The sequence below is a fragment of the Notothenia coriiceps genome, unplaced genomic scaffold, assembly GCF_000735185.1.
Source record: "Notothenia coriiceps isolate Sejong01 unplaced genomic scaffold, NC01 NC01_scaffold00026603, whole genome shotgun sequence".
Classification (NCBI taxonomy): Eukaryota; Metazoa; Chordata; class Actinopteri; order Perciformes; family Nototheniidae; genus Notothenia; species Notothenia coriiceps.
The window spans coordinates 64,495-81,862 of record NW_011359304.1 but is presented as its reverse complement, the minus strand read 5'-3'; the positions used below and the strand labels follow the sequence as shown (position 1 = coordinate 81,862).

Below are 17,368 nucleotides of genomic sequence, written 5' to 3'. Positions count from 1 at the left end.
GAGGGGATGACACCTGGCAAATGGTACCAGGCCTAATCAAAACCCTGTTTCTCCACACAGGGACCAAGCCACTGTTTATGGGTCACAAGCTCTACCAAGTATTCTGCTGGAAGTCTTGAATTTGAATAATCAGCTATTGTTTTGTTGACGTGTAGACCAGTGTGTAACGTTGAAAGAAAAAATTAATTAGATGTAGCTAATGAGCAAGCCGTATTATTAGATAACATGATTATGCTACTTTTCTATAATCCCTTGGAGGGTTTCCAGCTCTGCAAATTGAAAATAAGAAACAACTGATATCAGTATAGCAACAATAGTAACAGTGAAGGGACTGAGCAAATAATCTTTTCACAGCACAGCACTTCTTTATCTTCAACAATCATTTCAATGGGAAGGTTTTGTACTACGGTTCAAATTGTTGTTGCTTATTACAAAAGCTAATAGACTAATCCTACTAAAAAGACAAGGGATTCAATCACGAGTAAAGACTAAAGAATGTCATTTCATTAAGCTTACATAGGGATGTTGCCTCACTAGATATAGACCTGGGAGGCTATAATCCTCAGCCCATATTGGCAATGTTAACTCTAGGAATAACACGTGTTAGCATTCAATGTTAGCATTAGGGTCAGAGCTTAGGCCAAAGACAATCGTGTCACAAACAAACAATGTTGAAGTGTAAAAGCACATTTGGCTTCAGATCAAACATCATGGAGTCACCAAAGACCTCAGGTTTCATCCTTTTGGGACTTTAAAACTGTTTACAACTTGGCAATATATCCAAAAGCAAAATTAATGCATTAAAGAAGCTTATCCTGGAAAATAACAGTACAAATTAACATTGAAACTATACTGAAGAGGAGATTTTGATTTATTAGGACCAAAACGTATCTTAAGGATTAGGTCTAAGCCGTACCCGGTGTTTCCAGAGGAACCAGAATCTATTTAGCAGTCTTGACATGTGCAGAAATCTCAGACTGCTCAAATTGATGCCATGTGTTCCCATCTGCCTTTCCCTAGAGGTGGTAAATACTCTCCATGCATTGCTGTTACAGTAAGCATAGCGGCATCTATTGTTAATGACAGTCCCACATGGCTGGGAATGTGGGGTTTTGGTGGAAAGGAGGGAGACGGTGATCATGAGAGAAATTAGCCGATCAAACGCAGAGTCCAGGCGGATACTTCGCAACGGGAAACCACAACGAGTCACTTCTAATGCCCCTGTCAATCCTCAGCAAGACTGTTTCTCATGGGAGGAAATTAAGGGGAGGGGGGCACTGTTGGACCAACACAATATTTTTTGATCATTTTAACCCTGTGGAACAATACGCCTTTTGTACAGGCAATGTCTGGCTGTCACACCGGAGGGAGGGAGGTGTGTAAGGGTATTTCTTATGGGTTGGCAACTAAAGGGTTAACCTCCAGAGACAGAATAGACTTGCTAAAAGGGTGATGAAAGAGGGGAGGGGTGGGGCAATCATCACATCATTGAATAACAAGCTGAGATCCAGCCCTTTGGAGGCACTTATTCTGTGTCATCCAATCAATCAAATGAACGAGTGGAATCCCACGCTGCTGGGAAAAAAAGCTTTTGAGAAAAGTTTGTCTCATTTTATAACAAAGTCCTTGACGTTCTTCTCACAAGTCCTACAGTATACCGACACAGCTGTTTCTCCGTTTTTTTAGTTGGTGTATTGACAGTTTATGGGCATCTCATTTCGCTGCACCACTTGTGGCTTATCCCCCCCTACTGCGACAGTGCTAAGCTGTATCCAATTGTCTTGACATTGAGACTTAACTTCACAGCTTTCCAATAAAAGAAAAGAAAAGTAAGAGGAATTGCTTTAAAGTTTACATTTCAGTACGTTATGTGTCAATTATATGAAAGAAAATGTTCTCTGGATGCCATAAATCTGAATTCTAAGTTTTTTGTGCACATACATTGTGTTCTTCTTCTATCAAAATAGAATTAGTTGTCTATATAATTGTTCATGAAAGTTGGTGACTTCTCAGAAAGAAAGAAACTGTAATCAGCTGAGAAATGGATCTGTCTGTACTCACCCTCTCACCATGATCTCCTAGGGGACCTGGAGGACCCTGCGATCCTGAGGTACCAGGAACACCCTAAGACCACACACATAGACACATACACTTTAGCATATTATATCCCAAACTGCTGCTAACCAGCATTCCCACCACCAGCAGTGTATCAAGTACTTCACATGCATGGGCCAACAGAGACAGAGGGTTCAGAAACAAATATAAAATAGACCCCCCCCCTTCTTTCACTCTCTTTTGCTCACTCTCACAGGGACACACATGTACACACAAGCATGCACAAATACACGTTTTGACTGTCTCTCCCAACTCAAGCTTCACTGGCGATCAGGGCTGATGCTCTTTCCATAAAGACATTTTTTCCCTCTTTAGCTGTTCTCCATCTGTGGAAGGCAGACAGGAGTGTGCGAGAACGTGATACTCACTTCTTGGCCGGGGGCTCCTTGGGGTCCTTCTACAAGCATCCCCTGGAAAAGGAAAAAGTGGATACAGTAGCATTATAGGGCAGCCTGTAAATCCACAGGCAATGGAGAATTTGGGGAAAATTAGAGTCAGAGAGTGCTTTGGGTTTGAGGTTAAGGATTTTACATATAGCTACAAGCGCAAGACTTCAACAGTGCCTCAGCAATCTGATGTTCTTTTCTATAATAGACGTGTGTTGTCAAATAATTGGACGGGAGCCTAAGGTGGTACAGATGGTCGGGGAGGAGAGGCGATAACTGCAGATTCTATTTCCGTCAATGTTTAGCCTACAGTGGTAAATTGTATAGGATGGCTCTATAAAGAACATGTGTACTGCATTTAGTGTAGACAGAGATTGTTTGCCTATGACCAAGACATTGTGTTGAATCTCATCAGAATGGAAGTCTTAGTTGTGTAAGTGCTTAAGGGGAATAAAGCTTGAAAGTCCACTAAGTAAGAACATACAATGGATGTAAATCAGATTTGAAAAAAAAGGGATATCTGTTCTTCTATAGGTTTAAGAAGACAGAAGAGAACGAACATTCCCTAGAAAATATGCATGAGAATCTGACTTTGGACTTTTATAGGCGTATAAATCATTGTGAGCAAATGTTGGAAAGTATCAGTGGAATATAAAATCCAGTCAACAGTCATTTTGAAATATGGCTCTTACTGTATCTGAACATTTTGTTGGCTAGATCAGCAGCCAAAAGAAGCAGCACACAGAACAATAGATATAGGTAGATAGATGGATAGGTAGATAGATAGATAGATAGATAGATATATAGATATATTTCTGCTAGCCTGATAGCATGTAGCAAGACAGACAGACAGATAGATAGATAGATAGATAGATAGATATATAGATAGATAGATAGATAGATAGATAGATAGATAGATAGATAGATAGATAGATAGATAGATGGATAGATAGATAGATAGATAGACAGACAGACAGACAGATAGATAGATATATACAGTAGATATATAGATAGATAGATAGATAGATAGATAGATAGATACAGTAGATATATAGATAGATAGATACAGTAGATATATATATAGATAGATAGATAGATAGATGGATAGATACAGTAGATATATAGATAGATAGATAGATAGATAGATAGACAGATAGATAGATAGATAGATGATAGATAGATAGACAGATAGATAGATAGATAGATAGATAGAGATAGAGAGATAGATAGAGAGATAGATAGATAGATAGATAGATAGATAGATAGATAGAGAGATAGATAGATAGATAGATAGATAGATAGATAGATAGATAGATAGATAGATAGATAGATAGATAGATAGATAGATAGATAGATAGATAGATAGATAGATAGATAGATAGATAGATAGATAGATAGATAGAAGATAGATAGATGAGAGAGAGAGATAGATAGATAGCTAGATAGATAGATACAGTAGATATATAGATAGATAGATAGATAGATAGATGGATAGATAGATAGATAGATAGACAGACAGACAGACAGATAGATAGATAGATAGATAGATAGATAGATAGATAGATAGATAGATAGATAGATAGATACAGTAGATATATAGATAGATAGATAGATAGATAGATAGATAGATACAGTAGATATATATATAGATAGATAGATAGATAGATAGATAGATAGATAGATAGATAGATAGATAGATAGATAGATAGATAGATAGATAGATAGATAGATAGATAGATAGATAGATAGATAGATAGATAGATAGATAGACAGACAGATAGATAGATATAGATCCTAGAGTTATGGAAGGTCAATGTAGGTCATTATCTTAAAGCGTGAACTCATTCACCCCTGGCAGAAAGTGTCTTTCAAAATGTGATTGTTAGCGTTAGCTGCTTAGCTTGGTATTTCTCAGAATGAAATGATAGTTTTTGACTTACGGGCTCAATGACGGCAGGTTCACCCTTCTCTCCTTTTTCTCCCAGGTAACTGCCTCCACCAAGCTGCAGACAAAAGAGGGATCAGGTGAGCATTTTACACAGTAATGTCCAGACATTCATCTAAATGTAGAGCAAGGAAGGTCTAAAAGCCACAAATGGAAATACTGAGAGAGCAGCAGATGCCCTGTCTTGTTGGGTGTCTCATCTTTTTGTAGAAGTTGTTTAAAATACAAATAACTGATTAGATAACCTCCATAAAGTGTGCTGCATGCTTTAAAGGATTTAGGCAGCCTTTTTTTATTTCTCCTGCTCAAAAGATACATCAAGAATCATTTTTGCAAGAAGCTATAATTTAGGCTTTGGGTTGACTCCTATTCATTAAGCTTCCTTAAAGCCAGGAACTACAAAAAGACCCCAACTGTGCACAACTGCCGAAGTGGTTAACTGACACTATCCATACAATGACTTCACATGAGAAGAATTCCCAAACCACCTAAAACAGTGTGTCCGAAAACCACATGAATTTCAGTTCAGCCTGAAGAGGAGACCGAGAAAGTCATATACCAGGGCTGTGGTGTCCTGAGACTGAAGAGTGGAGAACACTAATAGAGTGGTTCATATTAACCAAAGGCAGACAGATCTAAAGCCAACATCCAGACAGGGACCGTGTCACTTCCTGCCTCTGAGAATCTGGATCCTGAGGCACGGAAGGGGGCTGGACACGAGCCATGATAGACACTGGGTCAGCAAAGATTTCTGTCTGGTTTTGAGAAGTTGATCTTGATGGATTTGATGAAAAAACATGAGCAAAGACTGTTTGTCACGAGATATTTCAAACAGATCATTGGTGTGATAATCAGGGAGAAGCAAGTCCTTGATAAACATCACAGGTCATTGAGGTCAAAGGTCATGGAGGGCGTGTCTGCGCTGACAGCTGAGTGAACATCTGTTTATCTGCAGGAGACTTGGATAGACAAGGTGTGTGTTTGTGCTTGCTGTTGTATCTGTGTTTGGAGAATGAGCATGCACAATGCTCTAAGATATAACCAGATACCATTAGAAACAACAAACAATAAAGGGCACCACAAACAACCTCTCAAAACAAATGCAGAAACTTCTCAATTTTTCCAGATTCCTGACTGACCACCACCTCCCCCTCCCACGAACACTCCTCACCACCCAAGCACTTACATTGCTCTCTCGGATATCCGTCTCCGCTGGAACACCAGGACCGAACTCCTCATCGTATGAAGCGGGTGTAGGATTGGCTTTAGCGGTGCCATAATCGCCATAATCACTATAGTCGTATGGCTTGTCTACAACCTCCTCTTTGTGGTCATATTCCTTCAGGTCGTATTCCTTGAATTCATAAACATCAGGCTCTGCTTTCACATTGGGGTCAGATGGAGCAGGGTTTTCTGCCACAGCGGTGGGGTCCACTCCGACCTGCTCCACACCGGTGATGTAATCATCCACTATCTCCCCTTCATAGGTCTGGGGTCCATCCAGGCATCGCAGAGAAGGGCAGGGGTTGGTTTAGATGGGAGGGAACATAACAAGTCTGGTTAGTGAAACGAATGTACAGCTTCAATGTAAAGCTTCACATGTTTTCATAGCAAGATTTACAGTCTAATCATTAGTATTTAGTATTTAAGTACACTGAAATGATTGGACACCAAATAAGTAATTCCTCAAGACTCTTCAAGTTGCACACATCCATATATTTGATTTTGGACTGACCCTAAAGCAGAGTCCTGCATCGGGTTCGACGCAAAAAAGGTGATTCGCGGTTGGTATTTTTTCAAACACTTTTTTCCGGGTTCGGTTCTGGGTAAAACAAAGATTATGCGGGTCGGGTCGCGGGCGTTGCATAATAAATATATTAAAATAATAATAATTTAGTTTAATGTTTAAATCCTCAGACCTCTCCCCCGCGGGACCGTGCATAATCATAACCTCTGCAGCGCATCAATCTGCTTCTGAGCGCGCCACATTCTGAATGGCTGAGGTGAAGCTCTCTAGCGGAGAATACAGCATTTTCCAAAACTTCCTCAAGAGCGAAATCCAACGTCTGGGAGGCTTTTGGTGTCCTCCTAGACCTAGATGGAGAAAATAACCAACATCCCACGCTTTTTGAGACAAATATGCAACTGCGTGTGTTAATAATTGCACGTTTTCACTGCTCATATATGCGGGTTCGGGTCGGGTTGCGGATCCTGTGCCGACGGGTCGGGTCGGGTTGCGGAACTAATTGGCAATATGTGCGGGTAGCGGGGCGGGTTCGGTATTGCACGTCGCGGGTGCGGGGCGGGAGCGAGTCTTGAAAATCAGACCCGTGCAGGACTCTGCCCTAAAGTCCACATATGTGAAACTAGAGTCCACATATGTTTTGTGAATCAGACAGGCACTGTTATTAACATTAAAAACTCTAATCATGTTATATTTCTTTCTGCAAGGCAATAGGGCGATATCCCAAACTAATGACACGTTGATGTTTTTAAAAAGGAAACAATATATGGTAGACTTACATATGGAAAAGAAAAACTGTAAAACAATATGCATGCTTTAAAATAGCAATATGAAAGCCTAGTGAGGTAATTCTCACAGTACAATCTTAAAACTTTAGCCAGAAGTTTCTAAGAATCTGTGTTTGCACAGTATCTGAGGTACTGAGAAAGCAAGATTGTGCAGGAGCCATTTTTCTTTTATTTACAAGCATTGATTTCTCCGTCAACATCTTAGTGGGGAAGCGTTAGAAAATATGCTCAATCAAATGTGCTTTTGCAAGTATTAGTTTCGCAGTTAAAAGTTGTTTCAACAAAGTGTCCAGCTTTTTTTTCTTCTTTATATTATTATTTCACACAGTCTCGGGCTAATTGTAGGTGAGACTCGAGGAGAAATAAAACCCAACTGTACAGACTGGTGGTAATGTTGCTAGGTTCAGGACATCTGCTATATATTTATATAAAACACTACTGCATCAAACCTATATCGAAAGCATTGTGTACATCGTGTTAGGTCTGTACTCAAAAGGCCCCTTTGATATAGTCTTCAATTTGTCCAGTCCTCAGTAATCAGACAAGTGTTCCAACATGGGACAGCATATGTTTAGTTTCCGTGGTTAGCCTTCTGGCATGTCATTTTCAATGAATGTAAGGTCTCCAGCTGACTGAAGCAGCACTATCCACCTCAAGGTACATCACAATGCACTCGGCAGTGAGCACACAGCCGTATTGTTGAAGTTCAAACCCCAAATGTTCCTCATTATGTTGTGTTTTATGTGATGGTTAAGCACACATTAAGACAGGATCTGCCAAATACAGGATATGGGGGAAACATAGGGGATGCGTCTGGGTACTGATTTTCCATTGGTTACGGTTCATTAAATGACAACGTTTTCCTGCTTCGGTCTTTATCCAGACCCTGTTTGATGGAGGCTGTTTCTAATGGAAATCAAGGAGTAGAGCGAGCAGTCTGAACCCGCGTTGGGTTTAAAGCTCCAGAGATGATCATAAAAATCTGTTTGTAATACCCAAGCAGTTTTATTGTCAATTCCCTTAGAAATCTAATTATATAAACAGGATTCTGGATGTTAAATGATAGAAATCAGTGATGCATGGCTATATTTTCAACATGGTGATGTTCCAAATCTTTCTGATAAGACAAATGTCAAAAATACAAATAATTCTGGATTCAAATACCAATTCAGGTTGTGAAAAGCGGATGTTTTTAAAAAGTTACCGGTTCAGTGGTCTCAGTGGGGGTTTCAGGCTGATTTCCATCCACTGTGGAGTAGTCATACTCACCCGTGTAGTATTCTCCACCAACATTTGTCTGAATTCAAGCAAAATCAGCACACAGGGAAAGCATTACATACATGAGATGGATAAAATGAATGTCACGTCATACGAAAGAGCTTTTGTGTACAAAGCCTATTTTGTGTACACGACTTGAATATCCTCTATACATGTGGGGTGCAAAGTGTTATGACATGTCATGGTAAGGGAGAGAATTAAAGATAAGAGGTTGACAAGAAGGTTCGACAACAAGTGAGTGTGTTTGTTATGCATGACAACAGCCATGATAACTGTATCAGTGTTTTAGTGTTACCTCAGCCTTGACTTCCGCAGTTGGGGCAGGGTCAGTGGTAACCGCTCCTTCAGTGTAGTCATAGAACTCACCATAATCATAGTTAGTGTACTGTAAGGAAAAAGGAATAAATGGCAATTGATTAGTGCAATCATGTAAATAAGAAGGCACAATGTCTTAGAGACATGTTGCACATTATTGACATGGCATGTAAGATTAAATGATTGAAATATGTTTTGTCAGCATGCTATTTAAGAAATAACATGTTCAAATGTAATACAAGAAATGTCACATCCATATTAGAAAACTGTTGCATATGGATGACAGAGGCAATTCTTGCTTGTTTTTTCACCCAAACCCCAGAGCTTTGTTTGACCCGGTTGAAACATTCATGACCATAACCAAGCAAACAGCAATTAAGATTTGTGTTTGCTTCGACAGGATGTTAGACGGTTAATGTGATGCCAGTGAAAATGTATATCCCTCTAACCCCTTGAATCTGAATGCCAAGAATGCCCCTGGGTTTCATTAATGGGCCTTTAAAACAGAAACCCTTAACGGTCCTGACTCATCGCATGCTGCTTAATTATGGGTATCTTGGATAGTACAGTGACAGGGGGTAAAACCACTTTTAAACCAGTCTCTGTAAAAACAACATGTGTTAAAAAATATTTCTTTTAAGATTTCCAAAGAAGAAACCTCACTTTCTGGGAAGACGAGGACTGTTGCGTGTGAACAGAGATCATGTTAACTTTCCACTATGCTGTGCTGGAAAGCATCTTGATTTGCCATGAAGGTAAGGCACACTTACAATCCAGTTAGGAATTGAAAACATGGGAAAAGAAACAATGACATTTGTAGGAAAGAAAGAAAAACATTTCCATCAAACTATCTATGAGAATAAGAATCAGATGTGCTCACTGAATTAACCTAATTCTGAATGATCTCAATACAAACTGATGCCTTCAGGCGGAATTTACTAAACATGTAAAAGGAAAAATGCGAAAAGCTTTCTTTCCTCCCGAAGTGTCCATAACAATTTTTTTTTAAAGAAAACTGGCGTATCCTTGTTTATGTAGCTTATAGGCAATTTGCATTTAGTTCGATGTTTTATGTTGTTTTTTTTCAGATTTTCTCCATATTTTTATGTTTGTATATTCTCCGTCATGAGGCATGTGCAATATTCATATATCGTTTCTATTGCTGTCTTTATTGAACCACTGTTCTGTCGTGTATTGAGTTGGATTGGAGCTATTTTCAGCACTTTTGCCAAATCTAAATTTCACCTAGAAAGCATTATAATGTTTATCCTACCTTATTAATACATATTTACATTTGATAATCAACTCAAACTCAAGTCCCTAACTTATAATACACTTATTTACTTTTCCAGCTGATTCTAGTCTTTTTGCTAAGAGGCTAATCAATTCCTAGCCAAAGCTTTATATTAGCCATACAGATATAAATGGCATGAAACTTTTAATCACACACTCCAAAATGTCAAACTATTACTTTAAGCGTACGTACTTTATAAGTATTGATAGTTATTTATTGGCACACTACCTACAACCGAAATGGGGAAGTAGATTAAGTTAACAGACCAGCCCCTGAAATGCATCGCTCTATCAGCACAGGAATAAATATGAGTCCCTGGACGGCTGCTGAGCTCATACAAATAATACAAGATGCACGGCCTGCTGCAATGTTGGCATGGCCTCCGTTCAGTGGCCCGGAGAGAGAGAGGGAGGTCACACAAGAGAGGAGCTTTGGCCAGAACAACTAGACTGAGAGCAGAGAAGGAGAGGTTCAGGGGAAAAATATAGAAAGGGATGGAGAACGGAAGAATGATTTATAGTGTTGAAGTGCTTGGCTGAGTTGAAGACCTTCACCACAGCTTGGATGAAAGGAGTAAATAAATACTGAAGCTGGCCCGTAAAAAAAAAGCTCCCCCTTCCTCCTCTTGCATCTATCCCTCTTCCTCTTTTAACCCAGCTGCGGACATGCGGCTGACGACAGCAAAGGCGGCGTGCCTCAGGTCAAGGAGCATCTTCAGAGGTCAAAGCTATGCTCTGAGCTTTTGTAGAAGTTCAGTTTTTCAGTTGTGGATGAAATCAATTCTTTAATATACTGAGTTGGAATGTAGGAAAAACATTCCTGTTATAACTGATTTACAATGTCCGTGAAACCAAACGGCTCCCTGCTGTCTATTTACAATTGACAAGCTACTTGTCTTGGAGCTGAAGAATAACTTGATGATGAAGCAATATTTTCCAGGACGCGGTACCCGCTGTACAGCCAACATTTTCAAATAGAGAAGCAGCTTCTGATTTTTTTTTTCTCAAACCAAAGATCTAACGTCTACTTTTCCAGGTAGTGGGAGTCTAGCTGGGGAAGGAAAAGCTTAAATTTCCCTGGAAGTCTGGGCAGAGCCTGCAGAACTCGTTAGTGATATAAATCACGGGGCCACTCCAAAGTGGGCTCAGACTTCGTGGCAGGGAAAAGGGAAAAGTTTCCAGTGTGAGCTCATCAGTTATTTGGTGAAATACTGAAGGAAAATGTCAGCCGACAAAAAGGTTTCAACTGTCAAAATAACAGAAGTGTAAAATGTAGAAAGACAAATGAGGCCCCGACACAAAGAACTGTCTGTATTCAAATAAGGAGAGTTGGCTGAAGAGGCAACAAGTGATGTTTTACGAGCCAGAGGTTATACATTTTAATTTTAGAAGATGAGTAAACCTCAACAATGTATTTTGATTTGTCAGCATTTTCCACAGACTAAAGAAGGAGACATATTAGAGTTGAAATAGAAACAAGTCTGTCTCTGTCAAAGTACTTCTGCCTGGAGGAATGTTTGTAAAATGTTTTAAGGTCATATAATTAACTGGAGAATGTTTGTGCTTGTTGTGTAATTCTGGCAGACTGAACATTCACTGGATTTAACCACAGAAAATGTTATCTACTAGTAGTCACAGACAATTGTTTAGGTAGCAGGAGTGTTCAAGCAAAAATGTCTGAACGTGGGGGAGGGGAAACTTGATGAGTATCTCAAATGACCCGTACAGTCCAACCATAACTCTTCTCTCTGTTCCTCAAAGCATTTCTAACTTTTCTCAACCCCCAAACAATCCCCAATGGCTTTTTAAAATCAAACTGAATAAAAAAAATGTATCTAATATTCCAAAAAGAAGAGATTTGGTTTCCCCCATTTTCCTGCCATGACTTCACAGCCAAGTTGGAAGGCCTCTTTTCAAATTCCTGCTATCATTCTTAGTAAATCTCAAACTGCGGCTCCTTTATTTCCACCCTCTGTGTTTCCCTCCCTCCCTTCCCCTCCTTTCTCCCAACTCTCTTTTCCTTCTTCCCTCCCTCCGGACAGCTTTGCCTCCCATCCAATCTCCACTCCTAAATCCATCTCGCCCTCCTGCAGACACTGACCTCTTCGTCGGGTTGCTGGGCCTGGGGGGTGTCGTGGTGGTTGGGGGTTTCACAGTCAGGGCTGTAGTGTTCACAGTAGTCATGGGCTGCTCTGGGGTCTGCCACTATCAGCAGCTGCTGGATGTCACCCTGGAGGAGAAGAAGAAGAAGAAGAAGAAGAAAGCAACATGTCAGCCAGAACTCCTGTCAACAGATTTCACAGACTATAGAGTTATAAATTGGTTAGTATTTCCTGTGTTAATTCCCATGTCAGCATTCTTTGATCTTGAGTGTTTTTAACATAAAACTACGATGGGGTTATGTTATGGCCATCAATTTTATTTTTTTTCCAACTTAGTTTCCAGTGTAGTTTGGCAAATGGCTCCAAATACTACAAAACAGAGGAGCCTGAGCCACTGTTTCTGTTGAGGAGTAGCCAGTCCCAGTCACACATAAAAGCTGTAGACAATACAGAAAAATACCTCATTGCAATTGGGAACACAATTGTGCACTTTAGTGTAGTCAAGTCATCCAAAGTTGATCCAGAGTCCAAAAGTGATTGGACTCACACTTCTGAGTGTAATCTAAGGTTTCTACAAATGGTCATTTTTACAGTCCTCTGTGATGCAATTGACCACTCTACTCACATTTTAACATACACAAAATAAACTGGTATGTTCTCACACAGTATTATTTGTTTGTACAATTCAACTTGCATGTCCTGCCCATCCAAGCCATGGAAGCGGTCCAGCTGCCGCCAATCAGCTTAAATATAAATTAACATTGTTTCCTTCCATAATTGCAAATAGAAACCAAATGGTACTATGCACCTATTCCTCCTCGCTTGACTGCCAAAGCTTTGCACCATGTGGTGATGATAAAACGTGATAATGGAAACAATAAGGCAGATTGTGTATAGTACAAGAGGCAGTAGTCTCTTGACTATTAATTACATGTAACATTATGGAATAGATTAAGGCTTCAGGGGAGACTTTCAAAAAGGACCATTGTTCAGACCCCCACTCAGCCGTCAGTGTCAGCCAGTCCCCTTACACAGCAGATAAATAACCAAGGTCTGTACTTATCTGAGGCCGTCTGTTTTTCATGATCTTTTGGAAAAGGAAATGAGATCCTTGCTCACAACCCTTCCAACAGCCAAATACTTTTTTTCCATGATCGTCTACTATGGAATTTCTAAACCTGGACTTTCTATGGATCTGATGTGAGAAATGTTATCTATACCCATCAACCATATGGGCAACTCAGGTGAAAAAAAAACTCCACCTGGTGTAAGTAACAACGTGGAGAAAGAAATAAGCAAGAGAACCTAAGTGTAGTTTTAAAGAGAAAGAAGGCACTGTTAGGGTGGCCCCTAAAGAGGAAGCACATACTGTACATGCAGATTGCATTAAATGACAGGAGGCGACATCTGTAAAAGCATGGATCCCTGGAACACATTAACCCCGGCCCGTTGTTCCCATCATACATTTCAACAGGTTATTGAACAACCCAAATAACAACCAGAAAGTTCAATTTTACACATTGATTAATTCATGTCTACTCAGTTCACCTTCTTTAATTACCTGTTGTATCGTTTAGCAACACTTGGTTATCCCCCACTTGTTTTTCAACCATCCCATGAGAAAAACCATACATATGTTTTGTATGCATGTCCCAATATAACCTGTATATCCATTACCATCCCCCAGTCTGTGTGAGTTATTAGGGGTGGAGATGTCTACAGGGCCTTGGGAGTAATTTATAGCTCACATTTCATTAAAAAAGAGAAAATAAAAACAATTAAAATGTCAGGTTTATAGTTTTCCAGATTCATTGCAAAAAGTAAAGTTTTAAATTGTAAAAATGTAGAATAATTAAAACAAGTAAATACGTTCTCTTCATTTCCTGATCACCCACAACCACCTTCAATAAAATAACAATGAGCAGCAGTCCTCAATCAAACATGTGGAACCAATGGTTTGTCAGTTTGATTCCCAGACTGCAGGATTAATGCCCAACTGTGGGCAATGGATTAAACTGAGGTTGCTCGGGGCAGATTCCAGGTGTGAATGTGGAGCAGGGCGTTTCTGCAAAGGAGAGATTTAGTGCTTATTGACGTTTAGTGCTTATTGAACTAAAGCTCAGTGAAAAAACAGGGGGGAAATACCGTGCCCACAAGAGTTCACCCTGTACATTGTTTAACCTCCTGCTACATCTATAACTACAATGACAAATAAGAAGGTCTCCAATTAATCTCCAACACTCATTCAGCCACTGCATGTTCCTCAAATGTAACATCAATGGATCAAGAGTCAAAGCCAGAAACGTTTTAAAAAGACAAATTGCATTTGGCGAGATCTTTATCTGTCTTCTCCAGTCTTCCTATGTGAGGCGCTTGTAACTTTATATATTTAGTGGGAAAGTAAAAGTTACACAGACTAAACTGCATTTACTACGGCAAGAAAACAAATATGTGGATCTGGCAAAAAACAACAGGACTTGTCAAGAGACCACACACACACTTTGGCCCATTCATAAGATCAGTGAGTGAGTGATTCATTCCCCCTCTCTACTTTTACCCTCTGTGTCTCCTTCGTCTTCATCTTGGTACTTTTGTTGATGTTACTGTCTGGATTCACTTGCACATCTCTCTGGCGTCTGCTGAGATTCCCCCCTCAGAATGTCAGGAATGATCTAAAGCAATGCATTGGCTCTGCTCAGAGCTGGCACACTCACAATGGGATTAATCACCCATCTAGGCTACACTACAATCGACCTATTAATGGGTCTGCCTATAATGTGCACGTGGGTGTAAATACAACGCCCCTAAACACATGTTAACCTTCACTGTGACAACAACCATTCAACGGAGGGTTGACATACTGTAAGTACATAAAAGAAAAAATGATGAGACTGACTGATCAAAGAGACAAGACTTGAATCATCACTAAACCCTTCCCTGTGTGTGCAACCATCAGACTATGTTTGGGTTTATTTGTGTTGAAAACAAACGCACCACTGTTTCTTCCTCAAGCTTTTCACATCGGATTTTGAGCTACGAAATGTAAAACAGCAAACAGACACCGCTCTGGGCTTGGTGACCTTGGCTGTGAAGAGTACACCCCCACTGGAGAAGTCACTTGAGGAAAACAACTGGCTGATGGATATCTCCTTAATAGTGGGCAGTATTAAAGCCCTCAGCAGACCATGCAATTTGGCCTTGGCATTGTATTCTTAAAAGAACGACAAATATGAGACTCCGAATGCCACTCAGAGGTGTGTGTGGATTGTGATCACGGAAGTTGTAGACATCTGATTGTGAGCACACATTACCTCATCCCTGAGCATAAAGCACATGGCTGACCTCAAACAGAGAAACACCACTTTGATTAGATGCAGATAGCTCAGACTGATGACAGGAGGCACATGGTTTTCCCATCTACATTTTGTTGGACTAATATGAAGGCACAAACAAAGAAGTAGTTTGTTTTTGTCTCCACAAAATTGATACCAGACCTGATTGAGAAATGTTTTTTAACTTTAGGGTGTCACTTTCTAGACCTAAATGCATAGTCCAGCCCCCTCCCCCAGCCACCACCAAAATCTAAAGATATGTTGCCCTGGATTGAGCCTTACAGGCAGATCGTTTTCTCGAATTGCAATACAATGCGGCTACTTGGCTGCGGTAGGCAAGACCAAAAAACCATCCATGCGCCTACTTTAACCATCGTTTCTACACATGTTCTTTCAGCCATGTATGACTCAACTCTGTGACAAAGTGCTCCCTGGAAGGCTTATAAAATGCAGCAACCGTAAATCAGGGGGGACAAATCTGCAGTTCCCTGAAGAAATTCCCATACTGTATCTGTGCTTGTACCAAAAATCTGAAAAAATCTGTGAATAGAATTGATGACAATAAGTAGATACATTCACAAATCTTCAAAATGAATAAAAGTAATATGCAACTGTATAATTGTCTCTTCTATTGTATATAGCTGTACATTATATTATATCTTCGACTTTTAAATTGTTCCAACAATAAACCTTACAGGCATTGAAAGACACCATCTTGAGCTCTGGGAAATTAAACTAGGACCTTCATCTGAGATTTTATAGATAAAAACCATAATTCAGAAAGTGCTTATTGATCGCTAAACAAAAGGTAATCCCACTTTCCTTCTCCATATTACTACATAATGATAGGTAGTTTCCTCGAAATCCTTCAGAACAACATGTAAGTACGTAATTAGCTGGTTGAACTGTGGCTGTCTGTGGCCAGGTGCAGCAGGTCACTGCCTACAGGGAGCAGCTGGGGGTTATTAATGCACCAGGAACACACATTTGGAGATATGCCCAAAGCATCTGCAGAATGACCTTATAAAAAAACACAAATGCCTAGAGGAACAATCTGTGAAAAAAGGGTGCAATGATCCCAAAGTTTACACGTGATTATTTATTACTTTACAGACTATTTAAAAAGACAGCATCCTTACATGGCACCAGAATTTGATCTGGCTTTAAAGATGTGTCGACATGAACAGGGTATATGCAGGAATCCTGAAGTCAAATGTAATTCCTTTTAAGACCTTTTTTAAGACCCTTCCCATACATTTTAATAGGGATGTCCCGATCACCTTTTTTTGCTCTCGATCCGATTCCGATCATTTGATTTTGACAATTTGCCGATACCGATCTTTCCCGATCCGATCTTTATGCAATGCATTAAGAGAAAAAAAAAAAAAAAAAAGCATTCAAGTTGTCCCTTAAGGTTATTTTTTTAATTTAAATTGGATATTCTATCCAACATGGATATAGCTTCTTTTTTTCACAGCAGCATTGGATCAGTTCAGTTGTGCAGCATTGGATCAAAACAAAAATAAAGCTTATCAGTACTCGTTAGCTTACTGCTACAATTAGACACTGCGCCCTGCCCACTCTGTTGCCAGATTTGAGAGAAATAAGCAACCAGGTCTATGAAAACAAGCCCCAAAGAAGCAACACATACATGATGTTGTGTAATTTGAAACCAAAACTAAGGCCTCAGGATGACTTTAAGACTTGAACATGGTCATTTTTGTTTTGTAACATTGAATATAAAAAAAATAAAAGTATTTAAAAAAATAATAATAAATCCCGATCCCCAATTTTTTTCTCCCGATTCCGATCTTTTGAAAATCACGTGATCGGCTCCGATCCCCGATCACGTGATCGGCTCCGATCCCCGATCACGTGATCGGATCGGGACATCTCTATATTTTAAGACCTCATCGCCACTTTGAGTTCTAACCGGTTACCTTGGCGACACACTTTACCTCACATTGACTATATACAGTATTGATTGTTCTTCCTCCTTATCTTCCAACCATTTGGACGCAAACTTGCATTTCCCCATAACGATGTTGTTTAACAACCGGCGTAAACGGA

General features: G+C 39.8%; 1 protein-coding gene across 1 annotated transcript in view; it reads right to left on the bottom strand.

The window, feature by feature from the left end:
- The window catches only part of LOC104957226 (collagen alpha-1(XI) chain-like), an 83,505-nt gene that overhangs the window by 50,654 nt on the left and 15,483 nt on the right, over positions 1-17,368 (bottom strand). Inside the window, exons 5-11 of the mRNA XM_010784830.1 lie at positions 11,966-12,094; positions 8,552-8,641; positions 8,183-8,275; positions 5,633-5,935; positions 4,442-4,504; positions 2,484-2,525; positions 2,062-2,124 (exon numbers count right to left, since the gene is read on the bottom strand). Of these exons, the coding sequence (XP_010783132.1) occupies positions 2,062-2,124; positions 2,484-2,525; positions 4,442-4,504; positions 5,633-5,935; positions 8,183-8,275; positions 8,552-8,641; positions 11,966-12,094 (783 nt within the window). The remainder of the gene's footprint in view (positions 1-2,061; positions 2,125-2,483; positions 2,526-4,441; positions 4,505-5,632; positions 5,936-8,182; positions 8,276-8,551; positions 8,642-11,965; positions 12,095-17,368) is intronic.